At 39.8% G+C, this 27,976-nt stretch overlaps 1 protein-coding gene across 2 annotated transcripts; it reads left to right on the forward strand.

Moving 5' to 3' along the window:
- The first annotated feature begins 20 nt into the window (after nucleotides 1–20).
- On the forward strand, nucleotides 21–27,976 carry LOC130151944 (plasminogen-like). 2 transcript variants are annotated; one of them, XM_056344735.1, is made up of 19 exons: nucleotides 21–130; nucleotides 4,239–4,374; nucleotides 6,830–6,936; nucleotides 11,403–11,517; nucleotides 12,372–12,511; nucleotides 13,391–13,511; nucleotides 13,632–13,750; nucleotides 15,054–15,216; nucleotides 15,817–15,947; nucleotides 16,700–16,865; nucleotides 17,605–17,771; nucleotides 18,684–18,832; nucleotides 20,354–20,447; nucleotides 21,989–22,109; nucleotides 22,832–22,906; nucleotides 23,268–23,408; nucleotides 24,504–24,610; nucleotides 25,511–25,656; nucleotides 27,286–27,976. In XM_056344735.1, exons 1-19 carry the CDS (start codon nucleotides 82–84, stop codon nucleotides 27,445–27,447), a joined length of 2,409 nt encoding a protein of 802 aa, XP_056200710.1. In that variant the 5' UTR covers nucleotides 21–81; the 3' UTR covers nucleotides 27,448–27,976. The 2 variants fall into 2 exon arrangements, with proteins under 2 accessions (XP_056200710.1, XP_056200711.1); XM_056344736.1 differs by having other exon boundaries at nucleotides 13,394–13,511.

The raw sequence follows: 27,976 nt of genomic DNA on the forward strand, positions 1-27,976 counted from the left end.
ATGCTGCCTCACTCCACTGCAAGTCAATAAAACTTTGTGCACGGACACACACAACTTCCAGCACCTGCCAGCTGGGCCAAAATGGGGATTAGCAGAGCTGCCTTTCTCTTTCTTTTCTTGCTCAGCTCAGGTAAGAGTCCTTTGCCTTCCGCTTGCCTGGGTGACATGGGGATCAAGGGCTTGCAAGATCCATTTGATGAAGGTGGGACCCCGAATCCCTGTTTCATCATTTACCTGGATGATGATGGATTTGGGGCTTCCTGGCCAGAGAGTTGCTGTTGAACAACAACTGTGCTGTGAACAACCACAAGAGCTGTGATTGCTCCAGTGTTGTGTTCGTTAAAGACACCAGAAGAGCAACAGCTTTGGGGAACAAATGGCTCCCGGCAAACATGCCCCATGGCCAGAAATGGAGGTGCCCTTGGAAATCATCCTGCCCAGGGCTTGCTACAAACACATGGCTGCCTCTGGTTTCAGCAGCCTTTTATCCAAGGGTTGTTTCTTTTTTTCTGTTACTGCCAAGTGTTGTGATCTTTATTTTGATTGTTTTAAAATTTGTAAATGCATTGCAAAAAATAAAATCACAAAAAAAAGGAAAAGTTGTTTTACACACTACAGTTTCAGTCTTTCATAGCCATAATCTTAACAGGAAAGTTTTCATACCATGTGATAGAGAGGCCAAAATCTGGTCAGTGTTAGTTTCTGCCGTATTTTTGGTGCTGCAAGACTATTTTTGTGGAAGATAGTACAAAATAATTTGTAACACACAGAACTGAGTAAGGCTCTTTACATATATCTTTTTGGATTCAGTAGATTGTAACTCTTACAGAATTTTCGAATAAATATTCTCTGTCCTGAAAACTTTAAACTTCAATGAACTAGGCAATTCATATGGCTGAGCTTCTTTCAGGCCTTCTGTATAACTACACAGCTTGTTGTGATTGCAGTTAAAAATGTAGCTATGAGTTTATCAACATATAAAAAACCCCCAATAAAATACAAAAGAATTTTACATACGTATTTTTAAAATATTAAAAGTTAACAGTTAGAAAAACATTTGGGTAGATTATAGCTAGAAATAGTAGACACATGCCTAAGCTTAAAAAATTATAGATATTATGTAATGTTAAGAATTATCATCTTAATTTAAATGCTAGTTGCTAAGTCATGTTGTTGCAGAATAACAGCCTCATTCAAATCAAATACATTTCTCAAATAAATAAGAATTTTATACAGGGGAGGAAATTACAGGATTTGGGGGGTTGTCTGCAATATTCTGCTTTTGTTTGCAAATCCTTTATCAAATGGCAGTAAATATTTGCATTTCTGAATAAGGCAGTAATACATCTAACACTGAAAAATCCCATAGACATAGGAAAAATGGTAGCAAGAAAATGTACTGCATTTTTATCCAGTTTGCATATGTTTCTGTGGGTTTTTTTTCTTAAAGTATTATGCCCTGCCATGTAATTACAACAGAAAAGGGTGGAAAATATTTTCATAACCCAAACCAATTACGACCCTTTCAATATTTTAAAAGTCAAATGCCATAATTATAATGACAATATTATTGCAAAGTGTCAAAATGGAAGAGAATAAACATCATATGGAATGAAGCTGTACCATAATAGGAATTCTTTACTTGTATTTCTTGTCCTTGTGGAGGGCATTTCAGCATCCCTATGATATTGTTTTAACCTAGTTTAATGTTTTCTTTCAAAACTTTTTTCTTCTTAATGTCATTTTTGTTTTGAAATAACTAGTGGAATCAGTGATTCCTGTGCCTGCCATGTGAAATTTTATGGTATCATTTTTCACTTTATCTTTTTTTTTTTAATCAACTGTCTTCTTCTTTCATGCATACTGTTTCATGCAACTGTCAACCCTTGGGGCCAAACTCCTCCCTAGTTTACATGTAGAAAAAAACTTGCAGTAACTTCTCTGGATTTGCAATGGTATGGGAGGAAGCATAATTTGGCATTTGTGCCTATTGTATCAGTTCCATCTTATAGGTGCAAAATTATCTTAGAGAAAATGAAGTTCAGTAAGGTCCTGCAGCTGGGGAGGAACAGCCCCCTGCACCAGTACAGGCTGGGGCTGACCTGCTGGAAGGCAGCTCTGTGCAGAAGGACCTGGGAGCCCTGGTGGACAGCAAGTTGCCCACGAGCCAGCACTGTGCCCTCGTGGCCAAGGCCAGTGGGATCCTGGGGGGCGTGAGGAGGAGCATGGCCAGCAGGCCGAGGGAGGTGATCCTCCCCCTCTGCTCTGCCCCGGTGAGGCCCCATCTGGAGTGCTGTGTCCCCTGCTGGGCTGCCCAGTTCAAGAGAGACAGGGAGCTACTGGAGAGGGTCCAGCAGAGGGTCCAGAGGCGGTGAGGGGGCTGGAGCATCTCCCTGGTGAGGAAAGGCTGAGAGAGCTGGGCCTGTTCAGCCTGGAGAAGAGAAGGCTGAGAGGGATCTTATCAATGTGTACAGATATCTTAAGGGCAGGTGTCAAGAGGACAAGAGGATGGGAACAGGCTCTTTTCAGTAGTACCTCGCAACAGGACACGGGGCAATAGGCATGAGCTGTAACACAGGACTTTCCATCTGACTATGAGGAAGATCTTCTTTACCTTAAGTGTGAGAGGGCACTGGAACAGGCTGCCCAGAGACGGTGTGGAGTCTCCTTCTCTGGAAACATTCAAAACCCACATGGACATGACTCTGTGGAACCTGCTGTAGATGAACCTGCTATAGCAGGGGGTTGGACTAGATGGTCTCCAGAGGTCCCCTTCAAACCCTGACCATTCTGTGATTCTGTATAATACTCAACTGCAGGCTGAGCTAGCACTCAGGTGAAGGAATTTGACTGTACCAGGAGGCATGTGAACCTGCCTCACATTTCAAAAGAGTGTTACTGAGGAAAGGGAGGAGTAGTTGACTTCCTCAGCCTTTAAGAGATTTCACTGAACATCTCTGTGGAGCCTCCCAGTCACAGGCTGAGGGTCTGACCTGCATGAGGCTGCTTTCAGTCCCTTCTGCTGGCACTGGGCTATGGCTGAGAAAGAGAAGGGTCAGCAAAAGCTGAAGAAAGAAGTCCCTCTCTTCAGCATGGCTGCCTTGCAAGAGAGGGAAGCCAGGGCCTGGTTCATTCCCTGTATGCCTTCAATCCAGCAACTGCGTAAGGCTGGGCACAAAAGTGGGGCACAGAGCAGGACTGAGATGTATCACCAAGACCATGGGCCGACTGTCTGTCTGGGGCTGAAACCATACAGAACAGGTAACTCCCAGAGCCAAACATTTGTCAGTAGAGATATATGCTTGTCTGATAAAGAAACTGTAAAAATCACAGGGCTCATGCAACTCTCTGACCCTGCAGCTGGAAGTTATGAAAGTCACAGCGCTGTGAACTGTAGCTAAGCATTGAGAGACTGCACAGCTGTAACGGAGAGAGAAAATACTGAATGGCAAAGTCCTTTACAAGAAGGATTGTACTTGAACATTTTGGAGTTTACTCTTAAACATAGCTGTACTTTTTAGTATCCTATGTTTTTCACATGCAGCTATAGCCCAGAGGTTGTTAGGGGAATTTATTCATCAGTTTCATGTCTTGTGCTAATTCACTGCAATGGAGGGCAACATACACTACCTTGATTATTTAAGTAAGTTCAATACAGAGTTATTACAAAAATGGTAAATTGGATATGAGCACAGTGATAAGCTCATGTCTTGTTTAAGGATGGCTTGTTTCTTGCAAGAGTAAGAGCACTGAAAAGAGGCAGCTATGGGGTGGCTGATAAAAGTGAAGTTGTTCCATGTGGGTAGATACCAGCAATGGACAAGCATTGTTTCACATCCTTCTTGAGTCCCATTTCTCCACTTTCCCCAAAATATGGGTGACCAGTATTTTCTTTCTGAAACACTCCTTTTTTCCTTTTTTTTGCTCCTTGGGTCATCTTCTCTGTTCCCGTATTGTACACCCTAGGTTTGTGCTACCTGTTACGACTTTCAGAATGGTGCAAAGCGCTGTTCAAGCCACTTCTCTGTCCTGCCTTACATTGAGTTTTCGGTGATGCTGCCCTTTACCATACTAGGAAAGAAAGATTTACCCATATTTTGTCATCATTCATCCAATTATTCCAGAAATTAAATTAAATTATGATGCTACTCAACTAGGAGACAAAGAATTTAACATGAAAGCTTGAAATAAATCATATCAGTATTCATATTTTTACCTTTCCTTCTTTTTCCTTTTAGTGCAAGGAGACATACTAGACAGCTATGTGAGAACAGAGGGAGCTTGGCTACTCAACCCAAAGAAAGAAGTTTATAGGACTAATAGTAAAGAAGAATGTGCCGAGCGATGTGAAGCCGAAAGTAAATTTACTTGCAGGTAATTTCCACTGGTTCCCATATGTATCTTTCACTGCAGATGATGGAGCAGTCTGCCTTATTTATCAGCAGTCTGAACTTTTGAGGGATTTCTTAGGAGTATGTGTGTCTGAGATTTGCTGGAAAACCAAAAGATGTATGGAAACAAAATGCCTGGGATGAAGACAATAGAAACAGAGAAATTAAGCAAATTATGTTGAATTTGTATTAGAAAACTTCCTGATATCTTAATCCACAGCTTGGCACACTCTAGACCAACTTGACATGGTTTTATCAATGCTCTTGCACTCATTTAGCAAGAGTCATAATTAATTGTTTGGAAATTTAGGATAACAATAATAGCATTGCTTATGTCCCTTGCATTACCTATTATCTTGCATATACATCCATTCTGAATTTTACCAGAATTTGGACTTAACATAACTTCTATTTACTTTGAGAAAGAGGTGGCCATCTAAACCTTACTTCCTACTTCCAGCCAAGCCCTCTCTCTGCATTTGCATTTAACCAGGCCCAGGGGGGCTAAAAAAACATGAAAGATGTCATCTAGTCTGTACCACTGGCCTTTGCCCAGGTTCCTGCCTCAGGGGAACCCATTGCTTTGAGCCTAAGGCTTCTGAGCCTCCTGCACCAAAGCTTCAGAGCCCATTGAGCTTCAGAAGTGCAGCAGGCAATGAGAGTAATGAGGAATGAGATCCATTATTGTGGTGGGATGCAGTCCTCACATACGAGTCAGGGAGGTTTCCTCTTCTAATCTTCTTGAGTTCTTGATCTATAGCTTCTGCATCATACCTTTTTGAACTCAGCAGACTGGCTGCGGGGCTGTTTCCACCATTTACTTCTCCATCAGGCTTTTATTCAAGGCAGGGGTACCCTGGCGTTGACTTTCTAAATGTGTTTTGTAACTTTGTGTTTTAAATCAGAAGGGAAAATGAGATTTATTTTACAGAGGTGTAACCCTGAAGGATGACAGGGATTTGCTGACTGAGAGTGTGGAGTACCACCCCATTCTTTTTGATCTGACTCCCCTCTCTGAAAACCACAACTAGAGGACAGAGCTTCAGTAGTACTTGGCTTAGCAGGGCAGGGAGGAAGGCAGAGGGCAGGTCTGTATATTCAGATTACCTGTTTACAGTTTGCAGAGGATTATTGTTCCCTTTTGAGGCATATTCTGACCCAGCATCGTTCCTTAGCCTCTGCCTCAGGTCTAGCCTACCATCACCTGGCACTAGAATAATATCAAGGCCTTTTGTCCTTGCCTCCCTAATCAATTATGTGAGACCGATTACAATCAATAAAGAAGAGATGCTATCTGGCAGGGAAGGGTCTGGGGGAGGAAAGGTAAACATTAGGCAGAGCTTTAAGACAAGGCCAGCACTACAGCACCCTCACATTAGTGCTCAGACCAATATGTTCATACCAATACTTCAGACTTGTTATTCCACTTTAGCAGTGTGTTGGACCATGCTCATTAGCTACATCCTTACTTATAAATTTAACATTATTGAGAGCTGGGCTTGGATCAGGGTGAACAGACCCCAGTGTAGTTTTGTCCCAGGACAACCAGCACCCCCCCAGACAAGTCACAGACATAGTTGCCAGCATTAAGTCCAGATGTGATCCCTCTCCTTTGGGGAGAGGTTGTGTGAATTTACAGATACAGGCACACAGACCATGCTAGTTGGTTGCAGGGCTACAGAATGGGCTTTGTCAGCATTTGCTTTCTTGGTATAGACATGCTTACTGAATGCCATGTTGCTATTGCTGCTTTTTTTTTTTTTTTTTTTTTTTTGTTCAGAAAAGCCAATTGTAGAAATTACTTAGCCTGTCAGGAGTTTTCCTTAGATGCTGTTGCAAAGGTTACACCATCCGCTCCAGTTTTGCAGACTTACAGCCTAAGCAATTGCTGAAAAGACAAACGGCAGTGTTTTCCAAAGCACTTACATTGCTTCACGTATGATGACTCAGAACAGTTATTGCAAAATAATTTAAGGTTCTGCCTTGTTGTGTTTTACTTTTTCCTTGGTAACTGCTGAATTCTGTAGAATAACTTGCTCCTTGAACGACCGCTATTTTTTTCTAAATAAGGCAGATATATCCTCTTCAGTATGTTCTCTGGTGTCTCTGGCACATCATAAACCTCCTTTTTTATCCCTTGTCATAATTTGTTCATGTAGCTCCCTTCCAACCTAAGCTTGGTATGACAACTTAGGAGTCAAAGTTACCACTGAAAATGGGAGCTGCAATACTCAATGATTTGTGAAACATCACTCAATGTTAAATATCACTGAAGTGCAGTGTCTGCTAAAATTATAATTTTATGTATTTATTTGCATATATAAATAAATAACATCTATATAAATATATATTCTGAATACTAGAAAAGGTGTTCAAGAAAACAATGCACATATTCAGCTATTATTTCTTATATTGCTCTCTCCTCTTAATTTCAACAGGGCCTTTTTATTCACGAGTAAAGACCAACAGTGTTTAACATTGGCTGAGAACACGAAAACAGCAGTGATATTCAGAAGAACAAATGCAGTACTTTATGAAAAAAGAAGTATGTCTATGTCTATGCCTTTTTAATATTATTTCACTGAGTTATGCTTTCCAGTGGGACTCACATAACCCTAATGACAATGTGGGCTAAGCCTTCACTGGGTCAGATGAAGTGAACAGGTCAGTCCTTACCTAACACCTGTTTTTTGCCACATTGCTCGTATACAGTGGTACCATTTTTCCCCCTCAGATTAGTGCTCCAGCATCTTTCCTGCTCCCTAAATCCTAGGGTCCACAGGCAGAAAAGAGCACTGTTGCTCAGGGAATGCAGAAGATGCTGGGACTCATGGAGATGGTAAAGGACCCTTCCCTCCTCTCCTTTTGAACTAACCAATAACCTATGGCTGCATCTTCTCTATCTCTGCTGAGGGTTCTAGGGGGAACTACTTGTGTTGGCAATGGTTTCTGAGACAGACCTTTTCCCACAGAAAAACTGATGGAAACTACCAAATAATTTCATTTGTATCACCAAAGAAAATTCACAGTTTACTTGGCTGGGACTCAAATCAGTTTTATATTAGTTGCACATGTTGTCAGGAGTATTAGAGTGTTAATTGTGCTTAAGATTAAAATGATCTCTTTTTGTAGTATTTTTATCTCGTTATATGATGCTTGTGCTCTTCAGTTAATGCATTTGGTGAAACTTTTATCCTAATTAATATTTTTATGGTACAACTAATTGACACGGTGAATTATTGTATTCTCCTTTTGTACATGCTTTGTTTCTGATCATTCTTGTCATAGGTGAGAATTGACTGAAGTGTATTTGATCTCCTTGCTGAAAATAGGAAGTTTGCCCTTAAGAAATGGCAAATATCCAGTTTTTAATCATATCTTTTAAAAATCTACCACCTTATGCCAGATACAGACAAACAATTGGGTTTTAAGACTATTTTTTGATTACATAATCAAGCATGGAACACTTGCTATATACAGGGAAGAAGGAATGTGTTTTATTTTTAATGTAACATAAGTTTCATTGTGTTGTTCTCTGATTTCAGTAATACACAAGGGAGAACTAATCTTACTGATCATTTAGACATAAGATAATGTGGTAAACTTTAAATAGAATTACTACTGTTCTGTGTTAGATGACTTCATGAACATTGCCTTTCACCATTTGCTGATTTGTAACTTTTAAAAAAATATTAATGCATTTAAAAATATTCAGAAACTGGAAACTATAGTATCTACCAATAAGTTGGTGTCCTTCAACAAAGAAAGGTGCATGAAAAGGAAAAATGAACCTGGTTCTCAGCTGCTGCAAATCATGCAGTGGTTTCAACCAGACAGTTTCTAATAAAATGTCAAGAATCACAATAACTAGACTGTAAATACCAATAAGCTCCAGAAAGCTGCATCCTTACTCCTCTGTTGATCTGCAAAGACTTGTAGGATAATATAATGCTATGTGTATAACACCTGCAAGAAGGTTTTATGTAGTAGTTCAATCGCTTTAGCTGGATTGCAGCTGAGTATGCAAATGAGATTTTGTTCAGACATTGTGGATATAAGAAAAATATTTTTTCACAGGGAGGGTGGGTAAGCATCAGACTACATTGAACAGAAAGGCTGCAGAGCCTCCACGCTTGCAGATATTGACTGGACAAAGCTCTAAGCAGTCTCAGCCAGCTCAGAAGCTGGCCATGCATTTTATGGGGATTTGGATCAAAGACCACTGAGGGCCCTTTTCAGTCTGATATTTTCTGAAGCCTATAGCCAGCTGCCTTTTTTTGTATATGTAACTGGTAGGTTATTTAATGTTCAGAATGTAAGATTTTTTTATTATATCCAGAAGCTGGTGGGAATTTCCCTGAATCATGATTAACTCATGCTAAGAAATCTTCTGTAGTTCCTATTAGAAAGAAAAACTGAACGGATCAATTGGCAAGTAATGAAATTTAAAGACTGATCAACTAACTTACATGTAAACAATCCTTACTGACTTTGCTTCAGTACTGTGACCAGGGGCTAGGCTGTGATTCTGATTTATTTTTGAGCCATCCCTTAGATTTGGTGAGGTTAGAACCTTGATGTGAGTCCTGCAATATTCAGTGAGGATTTGTTACTGCATCCTTCTAAGGCTTTTGAGGTCACAGCCATGGATTTTAGTTTCTTGAAAAACAGAACCCCATCAGGAAAGGTGTGAAAAACTGTAGTTCTACCTAATAGGAATGTCAAAAAATTGTGTATCTACCTACAGAAAACAAAAGACGGACCTAGGTGTCATGAATATCAAACCTGCACCCTGTTGTGTATGTCTCAGATAATTTCTCTGTTGCTCAGCTCTTCATTTGCAGAGAGTCTCAAATAATTACATGCCCATTCTAATGATAACATCCGACTAATCTATTGTTACAGAACAGAGTGGAAAATGTAGCTTTTACCTAAGCAGATCACACCACTTCCCTCAGCAGCTGCTGCTGTCCTGATACTACAAGGAAATTCCTTTCACATGTCCAGATGCTTTTGCAATACTATCACTGAAAGCAACGTTAATTTTTTCAGTTGAAGCAATTACTTGATGAGAGCTAATTGCTCTTTATCACTGCATTCAAAGAAAACTATGACAATTCATATAAAATTCAGTTTTTAAAATTATTTTTTTAATGGTACGTGCTATAAAAGAGAAAGTTACCCTTCCCTGACTTACAGAAAAAGTAATAAGAAATTAAGCTAGCATTTGGGAATTTTTATCCATGTAGTTGTTTGTAAATAGTTAACCCAAGGAACATGGGTTGAGTTTGGGGATCAAAGTTAGTTATGTGTCGTCAGACAGAAAAAAGCCTAAAGGTTATATAAACGGTCAAAAGTTTATGCAAACAAAAAGAGTCAGTGCTTGAGTGATTCAATGTTCAGTTACTGAGGTATTTAATGTTAATTTATTGCAAAATTGTTTGAGGATCCAAATGGCTTCCAGCTAAAGTTTCTAGAGTAAACTCGCCTACATATACATACATCGAAATAAAGATGTGCTTAAAGGTACATCTATAAATCCAGATCTAAACTGCCTATCATCCCACAGAAGAGCTGGACTTTATTTCAGATGCAAATACTAGTTTCTTTCATTTTGACAAGACAGACCTGTGTAAAATGGTATTATTTCTCCAGATTTATGTTAATTTCCCACTTGTATGTCAGCTTTGGCATAAATTTGATGCTGAGAAAAGCTGATGCAAAACTGCACCTCCACAAATACCTGATTTGGACACACCTTAAAGATGCTGAGACAAGCCAGGTCACAACCTAAAGGACGGATTGCTTCATTGCAGCTAGGAAGAAGGAACTGGTTGATGAAATATGCCCTGTGCATAGAGAAGTGTTAAATGAGTTTTCTGCTTAGTTTTCTAAGCCAGAGGAGACGTTACTTGACAGTGACTGTCCCTAAACTGCAGATATAGAAACTCTGAGGGAATGTGCCAAGATCAGAATTCCTTTGGCCTTGCCTTGGCAGAGCCACACCTTGTAAACCTGCTGTTCTCTCACAATCAAAACTCTTTGCTAGGAAAGGCGTTTCTTCAGTCCTCCCAGGAAAATGTTAGAGGTTGCAATGGGGAGATGGTTGCTCCCTCCTCCTGGGAAAAAAAATACAACATTGAGCTTTCAATTCTTACTTAATTTGAGGATTAATAATCTGGAACAATGTAATGTTTTTAAGCTTACCAATACAAACCCCAGGTTTATCCAACATTAAAATTTCCCTCAACTTATATAAAGACAAGATTTCATTGCTAATTCTTTCACTCTTTTTTTTTTTTTTTTTTTTTTATGAAGGTACTACTAAGTTCCAAAATCTAAAAGCATAAAACCATATTTAATATGTACCCTCAAACCACTATCCATTTTATCTTGGACAGCAGAGAGTCATTGTTTTAGCATACCATGAATTATTTAAATCTCATTCATCATGTGGTGAATGTCAATAAAACAATGTAATCCACATTGATATGAATTGAAAAATAATTGCTTATTTAAAGTTGTAAAATGCTATGTGTACACACCTATGATTCTGTCCTGTTATCTTCTTCAGCTGAATTCAGGTGGCTTTCTTTTAAAGTTTGATTTCAATTACTGTCCATAACTTTAATAACATCATAGGAGGCAATGAAAAAAAGAATGTGTTTCTATTTTGTGAAAGTGCATATTTAAATTTTAAAAGCATGTTTTATTATTTAAATCTACAATAGCATGTTCTCAAAAGAACCAGGTTGTTACACTTTTGTCTCCAGAATTCTGGTTTTTGGAAATTGTTGGCTTTCACATAGATTTTTTAATGCTAATTAATTCAACTTAGATGTCAGATAACTAGTAGGTTTTTGCAACATGAGCTGTCTATTTTTGATGGCATAAGAAAGTTGAAATATGTCCAAATGTATTTAAATATATTAGCATGAAAAAGAATTTTGTATATGCTAAAATCTAATGGATATGTCATGATACTGATTAATTAAGCACATGTCATTTCAGTTTATCTTCTAGAATGCAAGGAGGGAAAAGGAGTCAATTACAGAGGAACAGAAGCCAAAACTCAGAAAGGTGTGCCATGCCAGAAGTGGGTTGATACTGTCCCACATAAACCAAAGTAAGGCCTTTTCATATATGTTTATAAGGTTTTGTGAAATTTTTCTAAGCCATTTATACATGCTAAGTAGACATAACCAATTTGTTTGGTGTTCAACATCTTCTTATAAAATATTTTTTTACAGTTATCTAGAATAAGGCAATTCTCTAATCTGCCTTGTTACTCAGAGACCTGCAATTGAAGGGTCTTTTATTGAAATTATTGAAATCAATACAGACATTATCAATATTGGCAGTTGCATTTGATTGAGCAATTAATTACATGAGCAAGCTAGACAGGAAAGCACTTGGTTCTGCTGAAATACAAATTTTCCATTAATCTCACCAGGGCAAGAACTTCTCTTAGATAAAGGTATGACATGTGGCAGATGAGATAGACGTACATTGCTTTATCAGTGAATCCACAATTAACAGGGCAGTATTTCTTGTATTTAATGAAAAACACCCAAGTGAGTTTATTTAGTAACCTCCTATTGAGAAGGCATAGCACTCAGGTTACAGAGAACTTGCACATTTCAGCAAGTGTCTTTTCATTACATCTCCCAGGGAATACGTCCCAGGGGAGAATTTTCTCTACATGCTACGTGGTACCTTGGCTGAGCAAAAATTACTTGAAACTATACAGCTGGAGTAAATGCAAGTATTAAAGACATGACTGGCCTTAGAGGTACCATATTTCCTGAAGTCTATAGCTATGGCACTTCTAACACTTCAGCAATGTCACAGTAGCAATTAGAAGACTTCTGAACACCACCTACAAAATGGTCTTTAGATAAAGATTTAATTTGTAGAGTTCTCAGCTCAACAGCTGGGACACTCTCCTTATTCTCTAACCGCATTTAAACTCTGTTCCAGTTACACACCTGAAAAATATCCCAATGCGGGACTGGAGGAGAACTACTGCAGAAATCCTGATGGGGATGAACGTGGACCCTGGTGTTACACAACAGATCCTGCTACCAGATTTGATTACTGTAACATCCCAGAGTGTGAAGGTCAGGATATATATACTGATTTCTTTCCCTTTTTGGAAGATGTGTTCAAGAATGTGAAATTATTCAGATACTTAAATTTTTAATTGAGTATTTGTTCCAGACTTGAGTTTAGTTCAGCCTGAAACTTTCCGATTAAATTTTCAGCACCAACAAGGAAGATATCAGAAAACCCCCCAAAACAGCTATACAAAGTCTTTTTTTTTCCCTAGATAAAAAGAATGATACATGAGTGTATTCACATATGATAAGCCTGGAATTGAACTAAATGACAGTTGCCAGTGCAAAACTCAATATAACATGACAGCAGCAAGGCACAGATTTTCAAGTATAGCTTAGTAGTTTTAATTTAGCTTTTAAAAAAAACGCAGTCCATAAAGTTGGTTTTTTTTAAATCGAATACCATCATAGAATGGTTTGGGTTGGAAGGGACCTTAAAGATCATCTAGTTCCATCCCCCATGCCATGGGCAGGGACATCTTCAAGTGGGCCAGGTTGCTTAAAGCCCCATCCAACCTGGCCTTGGACACTTCCAGGGATGGGGCATCCACAGCTTCTCCGGGCAACCTGTTCCAGTGCCTCACCACCCTCACAGTAAAGAATTTCTTCCTAATATATCATTTAAATTTATCTTCTTTCAGTTTAAAGCTATTACCCCTTGTCCTATTATATACTGTATAATGTAATCAACTATAAATGTAACCAACCATTGAAGTCACCTTGCTAAGAAAAATAAGCTTTTGCTTCACCAAAAAAAGACTGTCCTTCAGCCTTGTGCTCTGATCAGGCTCTTGAGTTTCATGTGAGATGACTATGAGTGTTTACAGACCAGTTCTTCAAGGACTTTCTGTCTCTTGTTCTCATTCTGCCTTACTCCTACAGTAGAGTGTATGCACTGCAGTGGAGAAAACTACCACGGAGTAGTTGCAACAACAACATCTGGGCTTGAGTGCCAGCGCTGGGACTCCCAGCAACCTCACTCTCATGGATACCTCCCAGAAAAGTGAGTCAGACTCTGTGATGGGTGGTTTATTGCCAACAATGGCCTGAAGACCATCCTGCCCCAGACAGGGTAACCATTACAGATTAGTGACATCTTTTAAAAATTATTTTTCCTGTTCAGTTTTCCAGAGAAGGATCTGAAGATGAATTATTGCCGTAATCCTGATGGTGAACCTCGGCCGTGGTGTTTCACTACCAGTCTGACTAAACGCTGGGAATACTGTGACATTCCTCGTTGCAGTGAGTCTGACTTCTAGACCTCTAGATGTTGCAGCACTAGCAAACTAGTAGGCTACAACAAGGCTTTTACCATCCCATACCAGGTTAACTTCAATAAGTAGTTCCCATGCCTTGCCCCAGCACAGCCACCGATCCCCCACAAGGTTTCAAAAGTTCATCTACTGTCTGTGCTGTTTCTTCATACTCTTCAGGCCAGTCCACCCTGCTTCTTGCCTCTGCTGCATCCTTCATTGTCTCACCTACATCCAGGGCAGGCAGGCTGGCTGGCTGGCTGGCTGGCACACTCTCTCTCTCTCCTCCCTCTGCTTCCCCCAGGCCTCTCATCATTAGCTGCTCCTTTTCCATACCTCTTAGAGCTATTTAACTACTTAACAGAACCAGCCACAGCTGCACCTTATCCACATCAGCCAACACACTGTCCCTGAAGGAAGCCCACAGCTGTATACTATCAATGTTAATTAACCTGCCTTCATTCCTCTATAATTCCTCTACATCTAGACAGCTTCTATTCAGAGTGATGCAAGGAGCTAGAACAAACAGAAGAGGCCTCAAAGATAAAAGAAAGAATAAAAGACTGCTGTAATGTATCTCAAAGAAAAAACAAACAAACTACACATGTCTGTCATAGGCATTTCTAATGGTTTTGCCTGGAGCACATCTCCATTCCTTGATGTGGTTTTCCATGACTAGGCCTTTCAGTGGTTATGATGTTTCTTCTGATGTTCCTCTTTTGATGTCAGAAAGTTCCACTCCTCTTGAAAATCTTTTGGCTTTTGTTTTGCTCTTCCAATTTGATTTTCCACCTTTTCAATTTCCTTTTCCCCAAAAAGCCTGTCCTTGCCACAATACTTCTCCTTGAGGCTTCTCACATCTCACCCTTGCTATCTCTAACTCTCACCAGTTAGAGTACATCTCTTTTATATCTGCCCCTATGTCCGTACCTATCACTGATGGGCCTGCTACTTTCACCCCAGTGAAAGTATTGCCAATTGCTCCCTTTCCAGCTTTGTTCTGATGGGGCTGCTAGCGCTCGGTTGTGTTGTACCCTGGCTGCTCTAAAGGGGCAGACGCAAATGTCCTTCTGGCAGCCTGACTGCTTGTGAAGATGTTGAAAAGGAAGAAAGTGAAGTTATTTTTAGATATTTTCTCTACTTTTGGACTTTCCAAACATTTTTATATTTAAATCTTACCTGCAAAGAAAGCTAAAAAGCCTGCTTAATTATAAAGTTCAAAGGGGTTTTGGTATTGCTTTTTACTATGTCTAGAAGGCACTGCTTAATTTCAGTTCCTTTTCCTGTAACAGCAACACCCCCACCAGCTCCTGCACCGGGGCGTCAGTGTCTGTCAGGAAGAGGAGAAGACTATCAAGGCACAATATCTGTTACTGAATCAGGAAACACCTGTCAGCACTGGAGTTCCCAATCTCCTCACAGACATGCTCGCACTCCTGAAAACTATCCTTGCAAGTAAGTGAAACCTTTCCATTGTTCAGTGTCCATGAGAAGTACCAAGGCACAGAACGACTTTGTTTTTCTTCAACTGTATTGCAAAGTTCTTCATTTACACTAGCATTCATCACCTGTCGGATTCCAACTTTTCAATCTTTTTGCACATTTCTTTTTATACACTTCTTTGGTTTTGGATGCTAGTGTCTCTTCTGACTTTCAAGCTCTGCTTAATTGAATTTTTCCCTCTCCAGTTCATCATTTTCCATATTGTTGCTCAGGTGAAGCAATGTGGAGTAAGAAAGTTACAATTATAATATATGCTTGGGGCTAGATTCTTTCACCCTATGTTTCTGCTGTGCTGCTCTTGGCCTCATAGTACTACATGAAATACAATCTCTTAGTACATTGATCAGTTTAGCAGGTGTCTGGTGTAGCACATCCAAACCACCAGCACATTGCAATTATTCATCTAGTAAATGGCATCAGTAAATGACAGCAGCATTTACCCACCAGTAAATACAATAGTAAATGAGCCAGCAAGGTGCATCCTCCTGTTGTTCGTATAACCTTTACTAGCTTTCCATGAGAAGCTTTTCTTAGCTAAGTTTTCTGTTTCAGGAACCTAGAGGAAAACTACTGTAGAAATCCTGATGGTGAGAAGATGCCATGGTGTTACACCACCAACAAAACCGCTCGGTGGGAATACTGCACCATCCCCTCCTGTGATGGGTCAAAGCCAGAGGCCCCTGGTAAGAAGAAAAGGAGACATCTGAAGTGAAGGGTCTCATCTTGATGTATTTTGAAAAATCTTGGGTGACTCTGCTTAGTTGTATTGTTGCTGTCACTCTAAGTATTGCTATGTATCAGTTCAACTCCTGACACTGGTGTGGAACCCAGGCTGGTATGTTCAGTCTGGTGCACAAGTGAAGTAGGTTTTAAGTGACCTGCTGACGCAGATCAGGAAAAATTACAGTAACAGGGGTCTCCTCCTTTTGCCAAGTCATGGTTCTCTCCACCTCTATATTTTTAAATGACCCATGGAAAAGTTAATTAGTCTTACATGCCAGCTCCTGAAAAATTGAATCCAAAGCAAAACCTAAGACAATTTAAGAGTACTGAACCAAGATCCCATAAAAAGCAATCAAAAGAAAATTGTCCTTACACAAGGCAGTCTTGTTCCACACAGGTACCACAGACATTCCCCTACCCTGCAGAAGTTTCGGTCCATATGTGAACTATTTGGATCATTAGCTAAAATAAACCCCCATGCATGACAGTAACATTGATATACAAGTGCTTTTAATCTAGCGTATCATGAAATTTTTACAAACATTTTTAGGAATCTTCCATTTGATCTACAGTCTGAGAAGGGTTCTGTTACAGAGAGAGTGCTGTGGTGATCACTGAAATACTTTGGCTTGTTTTCTGTTGGCTTTCTATTCTCATGTATAAATATCAAAGTATTAAGATGCAAGGGACTGGTTTCTGTTATTCACTACAGCTGTTGATGTGCCTGAGCAGGCTCAAATTTCTGAGGACTGCTATCAAGGCAATGGCGTGACTTACCGTGGCACAGCTTCTTTCACTCTCACGGGGAAGAAATGTCAAGCCTGGAGCTCGATGTCACCGCACCGACACAATAAAACAGCAGACCAGTACCCAAATGCGTATGTGTATTTCCCATTGCCACATTTCATTGGACAATGACCAGCCATGAACTCGTTTTGATTTGCTCCATCTTTACACAACAACGATTTTAAAACTGGGGAGTGTACTTGATGAAAATAATCGCTTATTTTATTTCTTCTTTGTTAATGTGGAATCGTTTTCTATTAACGTCATCCTGAAAAAAACCACAGTTGTCACTATTATGCTTTAGACTAATTAACTGTGTGTTTCTACATTGCTTCTAAAGAAATTAAGAGTTACCATAAATTTTCCCTTATACTGAAATGAACTGTTTCTATACATGAACTTCTTCATGAGTTAAAGTCTTTGTTTCCTAGTCTGCAGTTCACTAGAGCTTTGAGGAAGGGATGGGTTGTTTTCTTATTCTTAATATTTAATACTTACTTATTCAAAAATGCAAAAATCTCTATCTTCTTAAAAGCTATTAATGCATTTGATAAATTAAAAGGGCTTCAATATACTTATGTGCATTTACTTATCTGGATTTGTAAACAGTGTTCTACTATAAGCATTGATCAGTGAATAAGTATTTGGCATGTTTAAATATTCTGCATATGTTTCTTGATTTCTTTATGCTGGAAAAAGGATTTCTGTCACATACTGTACATGATAAATGATATATGCTAACTCTGTAGCAGACCTGCTTTCTAAAATGTTCTTTCAAATTCTCCTCAGATCACTGGCATAGATGGGTACATAATATGCTTATATTTGTAGGGACCTGAGGCAGAATTATTGCAGAAACCCAGACGCTGATAGCCGTCCATGGTGCTACACCACCGACCCCAGTGTGAGATGGGAGTATTGCAACCTGAAGAGGTGTGATAGTCGGGTACCAGTGACTTTACCAAAACCTCCTCAAACAACACTGGAACCAAATCCTGGTGAGAATACTTTCCACTTCCCCCAGAAATGCTTACAACCAGCAAGCTGATTTTTTATGGAAATGTCATCAATAATTTAAAAAGGATGACATACAGGAAACTCCAGATAATTACAGAATTTAACACAATACTGTATCCACTCTCTTCATTTTCTGAACTTTCTTGTAGAATTTTATAGCAGGGTTTCTGTATTTGATTTTAGATTAATATCATGTCTTTTATCTACTACATCTGGCAATACTGGAAACACAAGCAAACAGATGGCTAGTAGTCTTCACACTCCTGTGGGAGGGCTACTAACAATGAAAGTGGATACAGACATGATGGCATTTTGCTGGAAACTGCTCCAAAAAAAGTACTTTCCTGGACTCCATTTCCCACCAGAGGACAACTAGCTTTTTTAACTCAATTCAGATGCAACTGTGTTATGCAGTAGATGGTATAGAGGGCTGCAGCTTTCTTTTTTTCTTTTTTCTTTTTTTCTTTTTTTGCTATGACATGTTCTTCTGATTGGAAGGCTAACAGTTTTGGCTGAACATGTATTACTGCTTTTTACCTACTCTAAAGTGTGGCATTGGACAGATATCTGTATCTGTAAGGAAAAGACTTTATGAATGCATGGTCTTTGTGCTACTGGTTTCTGGAGTCTCGAGGGGTCAACTTAATCTAAGCTTCTTTGTTTTATTACTTTCCTGATCATGAATAACATGTTTAAAATGCAAGGAAACTAAAATGTGACTGTTAGCCATCATTGACACTACACTGTCCTTCTTCCCTTGTATAAACATTATGTAGGATGTGTAAGTCCTAGTAGTATTTTCTCAAATTTATTTTTCCTTCACCACCATCAAGTATGGATGAGACCAAATAGCTCACAGCTAACAATCATTTCCTTTTCCTCTTTTTTCACAGACTGCATTAACGGTAATGGTAAAGACTACCGTGGCACAGTAGCAAAAACTGCAAGAGGCAGAACTTGTCAAGCGTGGAGTTCTCAGAAACCTCATAGTCATGACTATTTCACTCCCATGACTCATCCAGAAGCAGGCTTGGATAAAAATGTAAGCAGCTGTTCATCTAATACTTGCTGTTGTTGACCTTTACGCATCTTCTTCATGGTCCCTCAGCAAGCATTTCATGCCAGGTCTTTGTAAATTAATTTATTTTCTTCATTTCAACCCAAGAACCTTATTGTGCTAATTCTTATTGACATGAGCAGTCTGTATTTCTGTGGGACACACAGATGCCCAGAAGCTCTGCTCTATACTTCTGCGGCATAAACAAGGGGCTTTGGATGGGCACTTGCTTCTCCTCACTACTGAGGACTAACTGGAGGTGGTCTGTGGGCAGCATCTCTACCTCCTCTGCCAGAAGGAGTGCCTGGGGTCATAGGTTTTAGCAGTAACAGTGGCAGCTGAAATGGGAAAGGATCCAATGTTCAGTGCAGGTTCCTTGAGATATATAGCTGATGGATTGATGTATATTGATATATATCCTTGAGATATATAGCCCCCACCCTCTATTAATTCCCCCTCCAGCCCTCCAACTTCTGCCACAGACCATCACACAAGGTTATATATGCATCTGACCCATCCTGTAAGTCATTCTCCATCTCTAACTTTCATCTCCCTGGTCCTAACACAGGTACTCATCACTGCTTCCCTAGACTTGTAACACCCCATACACAATACTTGCCTGGTTTGTGACAAGCTGTGTATGTGATATAAAGAGCTTGTTTGATGTTGCTAGCTTGAACTATTTTTTCTCCAGGTACATGATTTTAGAGCTTGCTTTAATCAATCTTCTGATAACATCACATACCCTGTATTGAATTCCAGCTCATATTGGGGAAACTCCCTCTGAAAAGCTACATGACATAATTTTTTTGGTTCTTGCATTTGACAGAGACTCTTGAGGAAGGGAAGCATATGTTTTCTCCTTTTTCCTAAGACACGGGATATATTCCAGAGTAGGGAAGAAACTAGAAAAATATCTGGTAGCATGCAGTTGTGTGAGGTATCTGTGCTGAGCAGAGATCAGTCAGTATGGCCAGCAAGACCTAGAAAGTGATCCAGCTAACCAAGCACCCCGTGTCAGGATGAACACTGCATCCCTGCCCCCGGGAATCGTAGGCATCACCAAGTAGTGCAAAAGCAGCTTACACAATATCCACTTGCCCTGGAGTCATGAGACACGCAACCAGAATGGGTGTGAAAGGACCTCAGGGTTGACCCTACTGCTCCTACTAACTGCAGTAGAAGCAGGAGTAGACAGTTTAGGGCTTTTGAAAAGCCCATCCTAGATCAACATCTCTTACTTTTTGAGAACTCAGAGGTCCAAGCTTGCTAATGAAGCTCACTGGCTGAAAACAGTGGAAGAGGTTTCATTTTTGTTATTTTTTTCTAAACTCAGGAGCAAATAGAAAAAAGAAACAAATTTTGACTAAAGGAGCTGGAAATCACTCATCAGAAAGGACACAGAAAGAAAATTTCCCAAATTTAATTTGATTTTATTTTGAAGCATGCATTGGTAGGCATTTTTGTGCCCTGGTTAATAGCTGGTGTCTTTATACTTTGTTACAGTACTGCAGGAATCCTGATGGAGATGTGAATGGACCTTGGTGCTACACAACAGACCCAAGAAAAGCCTGGGAGTACTGTGACATTCCCAAGTGCCGTAATTATTCCTTTAAAGACTAGTGTCTCCCTTTCCTGTAACCTTCTATGACAACTGGAGGACATCGAGTGATTAATCTGAAAGACTGATCTAAGACAGTACAATAGCTTTAGACTGGAAATTAAGATTGTGGGGAAGTGATGCTCAAAAACCCTGCCTGAAGTCTTAAGAATGGAGCTTATTCCTTGGAAGTGCAAACCCAGCACGAGGTGTACCTGGAGCCCACTGAAGCTCAAGGGTGGTTTTGCCATGTGTTTCAAAACAGGGCTGTTCCTGCAGATATTTGCTCTGCTCCTGTCTGGTCACCTGGCATAACCACATGTGTGGCCTAGCTGAACAAGGGATGCTCTTATCCTAGCAAAATTTTTGCACCCCCTTCTCATGCAGTTCTGGTTCTGTCCTGGATGTAAAGCAGATTTTTACTCCTCTGATATTATACCATATCAGATGTCTGAAAAGTGGACCTGGCCCTAAATATTTGACCAAATGCGCTTGTCTTTGTTACTAGTAATCAAGCCATTGAGTACTCTGAGCTGGTGCAACGAAGTGTACAATGATAAAATCTTACATTTTGGTTTCAAGTCCTTTCATGTCTATCAACAACAAAAGCTATGCCAGGAGGCGAGGTAGTTCCTACTCAAAAGAAGGATGACTTTCTTGCGGCCCTACCCTCTCAACTGTGAGCAGCAGAGAATGTGCTCTGATCAAAACCCCAAAATGGAGCAAATACAAAAGAGAAAAATGTTCTATAACATGCACATACTGTAAGTGTAAAAATACTACTGCACTAAAAGTGTTGGTCTAGGACTCTTAGGGGGGAAAATGGCATTTTCACATGGTTATTGTATTAAATTTCAAGAACCAATTTTTTTAAAAAAATAATACTTTCTTTGTTCAGATGTTCACCTAAAGAACAGAGAGAATGTGGCTTTTGCCTTTAATTTCACTAGTTAGCTCCTTTTGCTGACAACAAATCTAAGTTCTGTGTTGATAAGAGTCAGTTTCCCACGGCTAAATAAGAACTGCCCTTTTTTAACAACTCAGAAGTACCAAAAGACTCCAAGATAAGAGTGGACAAAATATTGTTACATAGAGGCAGTGGTTGAATTCCATGTGCTGTATCACCAAGATCAGTTTGAAAACAGTTGCCAGTGCAGTTTTGCATTGCTGGCATCTGTAAGAGTACATTTAAAGATGTTGAGAAAATTATTTTTTTTCTTTTTCTCTGTTTCCTTCTCCTTCCTGCTCCAGTTGTTGTTTGGTTTTGGTGGGTTTTTTTCCTATGTGACTGTAAATATATGTGTAATTTGCCGACCACTGAGAAGTTTATGTGAAAAAAAATTGCCAGGCATTTCTAAGCATTCCAGATTAAGGTAACCTAACAAAGTACATGTGGTGCATAGTATAGAATTGCCTGCAGAGAGTCAAAAGCTGAAGTGATAAATGTAACAGGTTCACCTTCTAGTTTTCTGAGTGCATAGTGAATATATAACAAATACGCTAAAGTTCCTTATAGTAGTTGTTTTTTTCTTATTCTGTAGCTCCTGCTCAGTATGAGTGTGGAAAATCCAAGTTTAGACCAAAGCTGTGTGCTCAAAGGATTGTTGCTGGATGTATTTCACATCCACACTCCTGGCCCTGGCAAATCAGTCTCCGAACAAGGTATGGCCATTCCCCATTACATTAAACTTCACATGCAAGGGACATTTGTCTCTCATAGGATGTTATAATATGTGGTTGCAGCATTCTAAATTTGATTTTAACTTAAAAATAGCTCAAGGCTATACATTATATGTGCTAATCTTAAAGATGGCCATTTAGACAACCAAGAGTGCTCTGTTTTATGATAAATACCTATAAATACAACCATTGATTTCAAGAACACTTTCACTAAAAGGCAGAATGTCTTCAAATTTCTCACAATATTCTATGGTAGAATCAGCATCCTGTGAGCAGAAGCAACAGTTTGAAGTATGGCTAGTACAGATCTTGATCGATCCTTCCATGTAAATGTTTGATCCTATTGGCAAAGTTATTAGCAAAACTAGGAATCAAGGCCAGTTGCAAAGCTTTCAGTGATTTGTGTTAGATAAAAGCCAGAATCTCTACAACGGTATACATGACTGCATGTAAGGTTTTCCAGTAATAAAAATACTGGTTAAGAATGAAGATCTAGATGTTGTCATACAAGGCCTTATAAGAATGTCCACAAAACACTACGTCATTGTAAGAAATACTGTTCAAGGAAAGTTAAATGTTGATTCTTAATGAAAATGTGGCACAATGTCTTCAGTTTATAAAGATGTACATGTTAGAGAGATCACCTAATTATCTGCTGTAGAATTAACTTCCCCACCTTTTTATGCCTTTCTGCTCTATTACAGTTACGGCCTACATTTCTGTGGAGGAACTCTGATAGACCCTCAGTGGGTTCTTACTGCTGCTCACTGCTTAGAAAAGTAAGTATCTGTTATAGCCTGTGCCAGCATTTTCTTATACTAGACTGAAAATAGGAGAATCAAAATGTATCCTATAACCAACACGAGCTGTATCTCAATTCAGCTTGCAAACAGTTGAGAATTGAACCATCTGTTCATCATTCATTAGAGCAGAGTTTCATCCGAAGAAACAAAGAGTGACAGTGATAACTTTTGCCAACTTGATTTCACGTGCCATAATAAGGGATTAAGAAATCAAGTTTACACCAAAGCTGTCTGTATTTTTATGACTTTGACAGAACAAGGTGCCCAGTAATGTCATTAGTAGTCCATGTCCCGAGTGTGTGTTCATCAGCTCACCATGTTCAATCATTTCCAATAGGTCCTCACGGCCATCTGCATACAAAGTGTACCTTGGATTACACAGAGAAAGAGCATCAGAGGCATCAGTGCAAAAACGAGATGTTGAGAAACTGTTCAAGGAGCCACACAGGGCAGACATTGCTCTGCTAAAACTGAGAAGGTACCCTTGCACTTGAAGCATTCCTTCATTTTGATGGGACAAGTTGAGTAAAGAGTGGTTGCTGGTGTCATGGATATGTGTGTTTCTCTACACACAATATTCAATCAGTCATTTAAGACACTCTCTTCCCTTTCTGCAGAAGCTCCAGTGGAAACCAAGGTGATTCAGCTGCAGGGCTTCAGAAACAGAAAGGGCTGCCTTGGGAGGGGAGGAAGGCTAGGAACACTGACCCAGGTTGGCAGTGCACTAGGTGCCAGCTCCTGGGAGGCAAGGCAGTGGCAGCAGAGTAGGAGGACATAATGCCTAGAGAAGATTTCAGTCTGTGTTTCTACATGCCTCTACCTTGATAAGGTAATGAGGATTGAAAGCAGCCATATTAGCATGATGTCACCTCATACTGTTTTCATGTAGTGGTGGGAAGATTTCTTCTAGCAGGTCTGTCCAGTATACGTGTTTGATGCAATACCCAGCACAGCCCTTCTTGCATCTGTTTCCACTCATCTGAAACTCTTACCAAGGCACTGTACAACTAAAAAGGAATACATTCGTACAGCTGCAAGCAGATGGAAACATACGGTGCTTGTGCTTTGATTTCTGTGGCTGCAATGCAGGTCCAAAACAGATGCAGGGTCAGCACAACTAATGTGTGTTCGGAATTGAACCTAGCCTTAGCTGCACTCAAAGGCAAGTCAGATTGACTTGTGTTCTGCTGTGTGCTAAGTGTCCAGTTTGAAAATGATTTAAAAATAGTCAGACTGGATGCAGACAGAGCAAGCTAACCCTATGTGTTAAAAGCCATTAATTCATACCCCAAAGTAGCCTTGTAATTAGGTTTTGTGGCCTATACATCAACCTAAGTTAAAGCATTCTCCTGGATTTATTGTAGTAATTTTAGTATTCAAAAGCCTCTAACTTTTCCTTTTTGTGTACCACATTCTGAGGGTTTAGAGCCTGAAATAAAAGTGGGTTTGCACATTAGGAAAAACCCTTATCTGAATGTCACACTGTATAATCTTTTTAGAAACATGAAGGTGATACCAGGGATAAATGTCCTAATGATTGTTCCTGTACAAGTCTCTTGTTCGTTTCTTTCAGCCCAGCAATCATTAACAATCATGTAATCCCCATCTGTTTGCCAAAAGAAAATGCTGTGTTAGGAGGAAGAGAGGAGTGCTATGTGACCGGCTGGGGGGACACAAAAGGTGAGACAGCATTAACACATCTGAAAGTTCTGTGTTTGGAAATTGATATATACTTTATCCAAAGAGTATTCTCTTTGTGCCAAAAACACCCTGCACAAGCTTGCATGCATACCTATTTCATCAAAATTCATCAGGTACTGCCATTCTTTTCACTGTTTCCATCTGATTTAGATTCTCCTAAATCACTCAGAGCCATGTAAACTGAACCCCTCTAAACCAATACTAAAAGAGGAGAATCAGACTTAAGGAGCTTCTAACTCTTACATCCCAGTCCATTCCGCTTTTCCCCAGACTGGGCTTTCACAGAGTCAGAAGGAAAGTTTTTCTACATTTAGGCCATTTCTTAATCACGTGAAGGTGATTTGCTCATTCTCTTGAATTTTTGGGGTTTTTTTTTTCTCCCAACCAACTTGGTTCACATCTGATACAAATATAAACATAATTCTCATTTTCAAAACTTCCCACTCTGTCTTGGTTGAGAAGAACATCAGTACCTTCTCTGCCTCCTTGCTTCTGCCCATCATACCATTTTAAACTGTTTACTTTCTACCTCCTTTCTTCCACAAAGAAAACTCAGATACAGAGAAATAAAATGGCTTAGGAATGACTCCCACAAATACCATTGGATACTGGGTCCATATGGATGTACTGTGGAAGCAGGAATGCAATCAGTGCAGCATGTATTTGATAGTTATTAGAGAGCGAGAAGTACCATAATACTGATAATGCTTACTGATTTTGGTATCACTTCATATTATGCATGGGAAGTATATGCATAGTGCATAAACCCTATGTTTATTTTACTGTTTATCCATATCTCAATATTTGTTTTGTGGAGATGTTCATCTACCTTTGTCATTTATTCTGGTTTGGTTTTTTTCATTATTATTATTTGCAAAGGAACCGGTGGTGATGGCCTCTTAAAGGAAACTGGCTTCCCCGTAATCGAGAATAAAATATGCAACCGCCCTGAATTTTTGAACGGTAGAGTCAAAAAACATGAGCTCTGTGCTGGGAATATTCATGGTGGCACAGATAGCTGCCAGGTAAGAAAGTCTGTGAGCATTAAGAGTTGGTTGTCAGCATATTCAAATCAAACAGCGCTTTGCTTTCTGGGCTTTAGAGGCTCGAAATTAGCCTTGGGATGTTCCTACACCACATGGCATGTGAGCTGAAAAATGCACATGGATTCTGCTCTTCCCTTGCTCCCTTGCCTGCTACTAGGAAGTAGGGCAGGTAATTTTTCAGATAAGCCTGTACTACAGAGTGAATGGTAATACACGGCTGCCCAAGCCAGGTGTGTGGAAGCCAACTTAGAATAACTAACAGTCTGATATTTTTTCTCAGACCACTTTGCTTTCCTTGGCTACACTAGCTCCAATGTTCAATCTAGCTCAGTTAAAATGACACATCTCAGATAGCAGTCAAGGAACAATGGCAGAGCCTGCCATGCAGGCATAGCAAGGGCCAAAGGAATTACTAATTTCCAAGTGTCAGTACCTGTGAAAATCACACAAGGTGAGGCAAAATGCATGCTGGACTTCCCGTTTGCCGAAAAGGAAGAATATGGTTGGCAATAGGTCATCTCACAAATGTGGTACAAAGGCTTTTTCCAGAAGTCTACATTTTGAAATTGAGTTCTTCAGTTTCTTTAACTCTTAGAATCACAGAATCATTGAATCATTTAGGTTGGAAAAGACCTTTAAGGTCATCATGCCCAGCAATTAGCCTAGGACTGCCAAGGCCACCACTAAACCATGTCCCTGAGCACTGCACCTACATGATTTTTGGACATTCCCAGGGATGGTGATTCCACCATCTCCCTGGCAGCCTGTTACAATGATTGACCACCCCTTCAGGGAAGAAATTTTTCCTAATATCCAATCTAAACCTCCCCTGGTGTAACTTAAGTCCATTTACTCTTCTCCTGTCATTTGTTATCTGGGAGAAGGGACCAACCCCCACCTGTCTACAACCTCCTTTCAGGTAGTTGTAGAGAGCAGTAAGGTCCCCCTGAGCCTCCTTTTCTCCAGGTTAAACAACCCCAGTTCCCTCAGCTGCTCCTCATCAGACTTGTGCTCTGACGCTTGTGCTTTCAAATATGTGAAAGGGCCTAGAAAAGCTTAACATACTGAACCAAGACAGAAACTTTCCTCCCTGAAAAGCTAGAGGTAACTGTAAAGAGATGTGAAAACAACAGACTGCCTGCCCTAGCCAGGAGGTCAATGCCATTGCCAACACAGTGTGGGTAATTCTCTGCACTAGCACTGTCACAGGCAAGCAGGTCACTGAGGGGTGTGCATTTTGTCTGAACACATGCATTCACTTGATCTTGGGTCATCTAGTAACAACAGGAAGCCATGAAGACCACAGAGAAGAGACTGAGGGCGGAGGCGCAGTTTAAGTTACTAAGGGCAACCAGATTCCTTCTCACCAAATCCCCTTACTTCAAAGATAGATGTAATACCTGGGTGACGGGAAGAGATGATTTTACAGAAATGTTCAACAACATGCATAAAGAACTCTTTTCTGGATAGAGCTCCAGTTTTCTTACAACCTGTGCAGCCCTCACATGCGAGAGGTGCTTCTGTTTCAGTGCCTCCTGTGAAAAGGCTACTCTTGCACATGTGGCTGTCCTGTCCATGAAGGAATAATTCTGTTCATTCTCTGTTTAGGGGGACAGTGGAGGACCTCTAGTCTGTCTGGACCAAGATAGATTTGTCCAACACGGAGTCACCTCTTGGGGCCTTGGCTGTGCCCAACCCATGAAACCTGGTGTTTACGTTCGAGTTTCTAATTATATTCCTTGGATTGAGAGTATAATGGAAAACAACTGATCCTGGGTATGAACTGCCCTCTCCTGGAAAGCAGTATACATGTTAGAAATACAAGATTCCAGGCACAATATTAAAGCTACAATCATTCTTAAGAACATAAAATAAATATATGTTCATTCATTTTAAATTGATATAAATTAACAATTATTGCCAAGAAATCCAGCTGATGATATGTTACCCTCTTTATATATGTTCTGTGGGTTGTTATGTTTGACAATAGACTAACCTATGAAATACATGTCAAAAATCTCAACCCCAACTGTAACTGGACATCTGCATTTCAATCTTTTATTAGGCTCAACAATTACTTTTTCTTCTAAGGCTGACTTTTGCAAGATGCTGTGCTTCCAACAAATGAAGAAAGTGGAATAATTCTCATTTTCTATGAGTCATCTGAGCCTTTTACCAATTTAATGATACAAACCAAAGACAAACCTCACTGTACATGTCTTACATACAAGTGAACTTTTATTAGATATATTCTATAGCATTAAATACACAGGATTGAAAAAACAAAGAAGCAAACACA

Source organism: Falco biarmicus, chromosome 6, assembly GCF_023638135.1.
Source record: "Falco biarmicus isolate bFalBia1 chromosome 6, bFalBia1.pri, whole genome shotgun sequence".
NCBI lineage: Eukaryota > Metazoa > Chordata > Aves > Falconiformes > Falconidae > Falco > Falco biarmicus.